Genomic DNA, 8558 nt, shown 5'->3' on the forward strand with positions numbered 1-8558 from the left:
GTGTGTGTGTGTGTGTGTGTGTGTGTGTGTGTGTGTGTGTGTGTGTGGAGATGAGTATGTAATTTCTGTTTAGTCTCTTACAAATTGAGAGACACCTGTCAAGTGCTGCAGAGCCATCACTTGTGCGGTCCTGCTTAGGAGATTAAAATGGAAAATGTCTTAAAAGTATTACGTTATTTTAATGGTTGATAGGCTGCATATCAATTTCAGTGGGAAATGGGGTATTCCTAAGAGGGAAGCACAGCTACCAAGTTGGCTTTCGGTGAATTTCAGCCTTTGGGTCAAGCACGCCTCACTGGACCTGCCTGACAAACAAGCGAATTACTGATATAACACGCCCGTACTTCACTGGCCTAGTGAAACAAGCTGTGAAGACCTTCCAAAACATAGGCATTGCATGTGGCACAAAAGTGCCTTCCATCTAAAAGGGTCCTATCCTTTATTATAGAAGTAATCCCTAGCAGCATAACAGAGCAAACAATATCATAGCTGCGTGTGTGTAATGTGGGGACCAATCCTGCAAGCTTTATCTGGTTAGATTTTTTGGTAAGTGAAGAGGAAATATTCTTTCTCAGGTGATATGCTGTGATAAAGTTTTGTTTGTATCTAAATAGTTACAAAGATATGGTAGGGAGGGAAAAAACTGTGTATGTATATAATTTTTTTAAAGAAGTTAAGAGACACTAGATTATATTTTATAAAAATAAATCATTCTCCTGGGTTTATTAGGATCAATTTATATAAAAGGTTCTAATTGCCCCTGACCTGGCAAACTTACTTGCCTCACAATGGTATGTAAAGCACTGTTATGTTTCTTGGATGTTCGTCATACAGCTAGTTAAGATCTGATGTGAGATCTAGAAAAATATTATGGAGTTTATAAAACCTTTATCCAAAGATATACAAAGCACCAGTTTAATAATTTTTCACATAAGACACCATATCAAATATATTGTGATTGCTTTGCTTGTGCTGTAACTAATGTTTTGTGTGGGGGCGTCTTTTTTTTAGGGCTCAGCTGATCCTCTAAACAGTGCTTTTCACTTGACGTACAACATGGTGTTGAACTTACTCCGAGTAGAGGAAATTAACCCTGAATACATGTTAGAAAAATCCTTCTACCAGTTTCAACACTACAGAGCTATTCCAGGAGTAGTAGAAAGTAAGTATTATGTGTATCACATACTTAACCATGTGAGAGACCGTGTCAAGGATACTTTAACTGTGGGGTTGGATAGCTAAGATAGGGTTTTATGTTTATAATGAGAATCCACCAAGAGATTCTAGTACTGTACAGCTTCACCTTCCCTGGCAGCAGAATGCTTAGTGCACTTGCTGTTATGGTTGTGGACGGGAGAGGGTTTTTAGGGAGGGAAGCCATCTTCTGTTGTTCTGTAATAGCACCTGGGCCTTTTTTGGGAACAGAATTTACTGATTTTGGAGATATCCAGTGAACAGGTTATACAAGGATGGTCACCACATTGCAAATGTGTAGGAGAGGAAGAGGAGCAAAAAAAAAAAAAGTGTATTTGGGCTCATGGGAGATGCAGACAAGGTTTCTGTTCATATTCAAAACATAGATAAGTCAAATTGAATTAATCCTAATAGCATATTTCAGTATCTAAAAAAGAATTAAGGCCTATGGTATCTAAACCACCAGAAAAAAAGATACTCTAGTAAGGCTTTGTAAATAGTCTGGAAAATTGGTCAACTGTGAAGCAAAATCCTGATGGAAACAAGGCTTTTGTTTTCTACTCCCTTGAGTGGCTAGCCTTGTGAGCCATGCTCTGCCTGCTTTAAACTATATTTCCATGAGCCAAGATTAATTTCTTAAGTGCTTCTTGTCAATCAGTTTTGGACAGTTCAAACTCCTCCAGGAGCTTTACCCAGTGGAATCCCAAAACCACAGCAGATGTATCTACTTCATCTGCCAGTGAAGAATGAGCAATTCACCTCTTCAGTGGCATTAAGTGGGGAAAATAATAGATCCACACCAGGGTTGGAATTTGGTTTTTGGCACCCCATTGCACTGTGTATGTGTTGGATTGCAGGGGTGGCATTTAAGACAGTATTTGCATATGATGTGCATTTCTCAGAGAACATTTCTCATACCCATAGACATGCCCAAATCTTTGTTCCCATAGTTTAGAGTCCAGCATTGCTTCAGAAAACTATGCTGGAGAGCAATCTGGGTATTTCCTGGAAATTATTATACCAAAAACCATACTGTGCTTTAGAATTTTGTAGGCACCTCAACTTCAATTAACTTTATGAAATTGAGTAGGGTTTACTAAGGCTGGAGATGCAGTCCATTCTATGGATGTATATTACAGGCCATACTCTCCCTGAGCTTTGGCTTCTTCACGTCAGGATTCTTTATCCCTTGGCTGGGAGAGGAAGCAGAAGAGGCACAGCACCAGCAGTTTTCCTTGCTCCCAATCTGTCAGCATTGGCTTCTTTGACATCAACTTCTGCTGATGCTCCTTCTGACCCCGGGAAGAGTGGGGAATCTATGCTGGTTGTGTCTCCGTTGATATCGTGTCGCCCTCTCTGTGTTACTTCACCATAGAATTCAATGACCGAGTAAATGTTCCCTAGAAGTGGTTGTACCTTGGTTCCCTGGGGCCCTGGTTACTGTCCCAGTGCCATCAAGAATGGAGCTTAAGGCTCATGCCAGGTTTTTCTGTGACCCATTTAGGACTAATACTCGTACTGGGGGTAGTCTGCCCCAGAAGTCCTTATCTTGGACTGGAATCTGCTTAACTTGTACCCTATCCCTGGGGTCTCATGGAGATCAGCGTGTACTACTGGCCTCCCACTGGAAACAACTTGGGTTCCCCATAGCTGTTGTTTCAGTCTGAGGGGTCAGTAATAGTGGGAGATGAGTGACTGGTGAGCCATAGAGGACACCTTCACCCTCATCTGCACCAGATGAGTCTGTGAGCACCTCACCAGCTGCTTCCCCTCTGGTGGCATGTAGGCCTTCCAGGAACCTGTTGGCACGACTAACTTAGGGCTTAGACCCAGAACTCACTGTAGTCCCACAACCTCTTCAATATTCAGCAGCCCAGTCAGCTGAGGCTTGTAAATCTCAAAGTACTTTACAAAGACAGGAGAGTATTTCTCTTCCCCCCCCCCCCAATTTTACAGAGTGAGAGGGGAGGGGAGTGAGGCACAGAGAGAGGGTATTACTAGGTCACAACAGGGCTAGTAGAAATGGGAAGCAAACTCAGGCTTTTTACTCCTGGTCCTGTGTTTTGTTCTCAGCACTATGCAACCAACCTTGCAGCTGCCTCCCATGTGTAGGTGAGAGGTAGAAGGGAGTGTTTTGTGTTGCTGAACAGTGATCCCTCTTGCAAATGAATTTGGTGATCTTGGGTCCTAATGGGACTGTTGTACAGCCATTAGCCAGGGATTTCAGGGAAAATAATATCCCAAATCCCCTCATTTCTACAAAGCTAGTTCATAATGATGAATGTGTTTTAAATATGACTTCTTCGTCTATAACTTTCATTGTATTTGCAGCTAAATATTAAAGGACAAACTTGTAGATATCAAGCTTTCTGGAAAAGGGTTATATTTTAGTTTGGGTTGTTTTAAATAGAAAACTTGTATTGAAAGTGATGTTCAAATAATATTTAACTACATATTTTTGTGAATGAGTCTTTGCTATAATATTGTTTAAGATAATGTTGGAATCTGTACATTTACACAAGATTGCTTTATTTGCAGAGGTAAATAAATTGGAAGAACAGTACAACAAAATAGAAATTCCAAATGAGGAAAGCGTGGTCATCTACTATAAAATCCGACAGCAGCTTGCTAAACTGGGTAAAGAAATTGAAGAATATGTTCACAAGCCAAAATACTGCTTGCCGTTTTTACAGCCAGGCAGGCTGGTAAAGGTAAATTCCTTCTCTTCTATCATCTCCCCCTGCCCATCAAACTTTCAAGGCTTGTGTCTACTTGCTAGTTGATTCTCTTCCTAATTTTATTTATCCCAGGTGAATAGTAAATTTGACTTTAATTGTAGTTCTTTAACCTTCCTTTAGGGTTGAGTGTTTAATAAGGTTTGCTTCAAAGTCAGCTTTGTTATAAATCACAGCAATCCATAAACAGACTGAAGAAGAGATCTGTGTAGCTCAAAAGTTTGTGTCGCTCACCAATAGAAGTTGGTTCAATAAAAGATATTACCTCACCAACTTTGTCTCTCTAATAGCCTGGTACCAACATGACTACAACACTGCAAACAGCAATGCATAAAGTATACTTGTCATTGTGCTTTTTTTCTAGAGGTTACTTTTATAACATGCTTTCATCTTTTCAGGTAAAAAATGAAGATGACGATTTTGGTTGGGGAGTGGTTGTTAACTTCTCCAAGAAATCAAATGTTAAGGTAAAATAATACACTTTTTCCTTCACTGGCAAAAGATGCATATTTTCACTAAATGTGTAGAAAGATGAAATGGAGGTATAAAACCCTGTATTTTTAGTTGCTTTTCACAGGCCAAAAAAAAAAAAAAAAAGTCTCTCCCCTTGCTAAAAAAGCTGCAAAAGGCCCAGGCCTTTGTAAACTCTTCACATTGAAGGAGGAAAGAAAAAGGTTCTTGGAAGTTGGGAGAGAGATCTTCACCTGGAGTCCTATCTTTTTATTTTAGATGGTCCCCTGTTAACTGATGGAGTTATCTGTGGTGTCCTGTTTACGAGTCTATCCAGGACACTGTGACAGTGTATTGAATAACACCAGACCTTTCAGGCTACTCGAATTGGCTGCTGAGAGCATGGTGCACTATAGCTCCATCCTAAGCAATCCACGGTCAGGAAGGATCCTTTGAGATACATTAAAGATATAGATACTGTATTATTTATCCTCTCAACTGCCCTCTGAAGATAAATATCTCCATTGTACAGATGGGTTATTGAAGCACAGAGAGGCTAAGTGACTTGCCTAAGGTCACACAGAAGGTCTGGTGGAGCAGGGAATTGAATCTGGGTCTCCGAAGTGCTAGGCTAGTGCCCTAACCACAGGAACACCCTTCTTTAATAGCTCACCATAGAGTTTGATGCGGGAGGAGGAGGCAAGGAAAGAGAAGACATACCAAAAGGGCCAGATAGGCCTTGGAAAATGTGGAGGGAAACACTGCCACAAGCTGCATGACCTCCCTAGAGAAGATTCTTGCAAACACTTTTCCACCACGTTGGGTGCAAATTGTCACCATTTCTGCAACTCCTAAATTACCGTGAAGCAGTAAATGTTAGTTTCTCTTTGAAAAGTGTTCCTGTGGGTGCTCCACTTGAGGTCTGCATGAACATTCAATTGGAGATTTTTCACAGCAGTGTGTATTCAGTCTTCACAAATGTAGCTATCCTTATGGTCTGTGCTGAGGCTACATAGGGCTGTAACAGACCGACCACCCTCAGCCTGAGACGGAGCAATTGGTAATGCTTGCCTGTGCAGCGTCTCACCTTGTCAAGTTTTAGTTCTTTATATTAAATTTCTTTTATTCCAGTTTTATTCTTTGTAGCTCTTGTAGTTAGTGTTTACTTTGTTAGCTTTGAGAGTTCTTTTCTCTAATTTGATCGAGGCTTTGCCTCTCCCCCCCATTCTCCCATTGTAGGGGGAGGTCCTCTCAAAGCTTGGTTTTTGTTTTGTTTGTTTGTTCTTTTTTCCCTGTGGGTTGTGTCTAAGTCCCCAGGCTTCAAACACTGCCTCACTTGCTGGGAATCCTTCCCAGTTAGTAATGGCTAGTTGCACTGTATCCACTGCCTTGGGGACATGCACATGCCTTCAAAGTGCAAGATCTGCATGAACTTCAAGAGTCACTCCAAGAGGGACAAAAACAAAACTTCAGCTTCTCAGAATGGAACGTTCGTTTCGTCTGACTTCAGATCAAGGACCCACAGACTCTCCTTCCCACTCCAAACACCAGCCTTCAAGCTCCCACAGTGCCCCATCAGTCTCAACAGTTCAGTCGCTTTCTAGGTCTTTGAAAGACAGACCTTTGGGTGAAATGGAGAAAGCCTCATCCAAGATGAGTGCTAGATCTCCTCAGAGAGACTGTGTATTCCTACAAGGCCTTCTGTACTGGAGACCCAGTACCCCTTAAAGGCTTCAAACGACCTCAGTACCAAGGTTCCCTTCATGTTAAAGACACACAATACCCATCATTGGGTACACAAGTCCTTGGTACTATCAGAGCCTGAATGAGGTGCTTCTGGGTCCCTGCAGTTGGCTCCAAAGAATTCGGTACCATCTGCCGCTGTTTCTTTGGTACCAAGAGTGCCAGTACAGCCAGAGTTCGAGTGTCCTATACACATCTTGGTACTGCAAGTTTCAACGTCTAGGACTCATCAAGAGTCTGCACAGATGCCTCCTCATCAGTTACTGGGTGAAACTTCACAGACTAATATATCCTCATCCTCCCCAGATGAGGCTGTGATATCTTCTCCAACTTAGGTGAATGACATCAAGCAATTGCAGGATTTGATGAAGAGAGTAGTAGACACTCTCCAGATTCCATTAGAAGTAGTTCAAGAGACCCAGTGTAAATTGATTGATACTTTACCATCATCAGCACAGGTAGCTTTGCCTATAAATAAGGAACTATTAGAACTTGTCAAATGATCTGACAGACTCCTTCTGCTGCCCTTGCACACTCCTTGCCCCACTCTTCCTATCCTCAACAGCTAAGAGGGCAGGTAAAGAATATTATGTCCCAGCTAGGAGTTCAGAATTCTTACATTCTCATCCTGCCTCTAGTTCACTGGTCGTGGATGCAGTGAGTGAATGTAATGGGCAACACCATTCAAAGGTGATTCTACATTATAAAGACCACAAGTGCTTAGACCTTTTTGGTTACAAAAGTTTTGTCTTCAGCCCTGCAATTTTGGATTGCTAATTATCAGGTGACTCTGGCAAAATATACTCCTGGGGGAATTCTGTGGCAAAAAAATTAAAAATTCTATGCACAATATTTTAAAATTCTGCAAATTTTATTTGTCAAAATAACACTGTATCAGTTTCAATTATTTTGGTAATTTATTTCAAAATACCTGTCAGCAGCAATGCAGAGACACACACTCACACACACACTCCCCCAGGAGTACAGAATTAAAGAAACCCCTATGAGAACCCAGTTTCTGTTTCTCTGTCCCTCTTTCCGCCCCTGAGCCTAGCTGGGGGGCCAGAAAGCCACACTCCTTACCTCCCAGAGCCCAGCTGCGGGGAGTCTTCTCCGCCAGCCCAGATGCTCACATGCGCACCCCCTGCCCTCCTAGAGCACAGGGATCCAGAGGGAGTAACAGCCTGATGCTGGGTCCCAGGCTTGTGTGGAGTTTCCTGCACGCTGCCTTCTTCCTTCAGGACATGCCGGGAACTGCAGCAGCAGGGAACCCCCCCAGCTCCCTCCCCCTCCCCTCAGCTCAGTAGTGTCTTCTATGTGCAAGCTGGGCTTTGCTGGGTCCAGCAGACCCTAGTGGCGGCCAGCAACTTTGCAGCCTGTGTGTGTGGGGGGGAGATTCTGGGCAGAACATCAATGTCTATGTAAATTCTGCACTGTGCAGTGACACAGAATTCCCCCACATCAGTTACACAGTGTTTAGTTCTTTGATTGTGAATACTTATCACAAGAGCATAGAGAGCAATTTCAAGCAGTTATTGCTGAGGGGCAACTTTTGGTGAGAACAACCCTGCAAGCTTCTCACAACACATCTGATACGGAAGCTCGTGCCATCTCAACAGTTGTATTTATGTGTAGAGCTTCATCACTTCAGAGAAGTCCACAGCACAGTAGAGGAACTTCCCTTTGATGGTTTGAAATTGTTTAGTGACTCCAGAGATGATGCGCTACAGAACACAGATGTGTTCTCTGAGAGACTCTGGTGCGGGTCTTTATTCTTTGGGCATATATAAGCCTGTGAATAAGAAGAAATTTAGTTGGTCTCCGACAGCACAGAGATCACATACATCCCATTGGTCATTGGAGCCACCTAAGAAAAAACCCAGGATGCAGGAGGGAAAGTTCTCAACTGTTACTGCTACCCTGACACAGCAGTCATTGTCTACAAAATGTTTTTGATGCAGTCGTTGAGGTGCATGAATACTCCTTTGATCCAGATCTGATGCTGCACCATCCTGTCTCCCACGTTTTTGGAATTGTCTCTCTCACTTTCACACCTCATGGGGGCAAATTACCTCCAACAGGTTTTGGTGGGTATAATGTTGGGTACTCCATCCACTTCCACTGCACTTTCCCCTCCCTTTTCAGGGACTCTTCTCACAAACCTCTTCTAAAACAAGATGTTCTATCCCTTATGTCAAGGCTGTATCCCCACTTTGAACTTTAGGGTACAAGAGTGGGGGCCTGCATGAGGACTCCTAAGCTTAACTACCAGCTTAGTTCTGGTCCGCTGCCACCATCTCAAAGCTAATTCCCTTCCCTGGGTAGCCTTGAGAGACCTTCACCAATTCCCTGGTGAATACAGATCCACACTCCTTGGATCTTAAAACAAGGAGAAATTGACCCTTCCCCCCTCCTTCCTTTCACCAACTCCTGGTG

The 8558-nt window shown here is 42.8% G+C and overlaps 1 protein-coding gene across 1 annotated transcript in view; it reads left to right on the forward strand.

Moving 5' to 3' along the window:
• MTREX (Mtr4 exosome RNA helicase) overlaps positions 1-8558 on the forward strand; it is an 83520-nt gene that overhangs the window by 42264 nt on the left and 32698 nt on the right. The window contains exons 16-18 of the mRNA XM_026649091.2: positions 1012-1162; positions 3733-3905; positions 4328-4396. Coding sequence (XP_026504876.1) covers positions 1012-1162; positions 3733-3905; positions 4328-4396 — 393 coding nt within the window. The remainder of the gene's footprint in view (positions 1-1011; positions 1163-3732; positions 3906-4327; positions 4397-8558) is intronic.

This window comes from Terrapene carolina, unplaced genomic scaffold (genome assembly GCF_002925995.2).
Source record: "Terrapene carolina triunguis isolate 2854851 unplaced genomic scaffold, T_m_triunguis-2.0 Scaffold69, whole genome shotgun sequence".
Taxonomy (NCBI): Eukaryota; Metazoa; Chordata; order Testudines; family Emydidae; genus Terrapene; species Terrapene triunguis.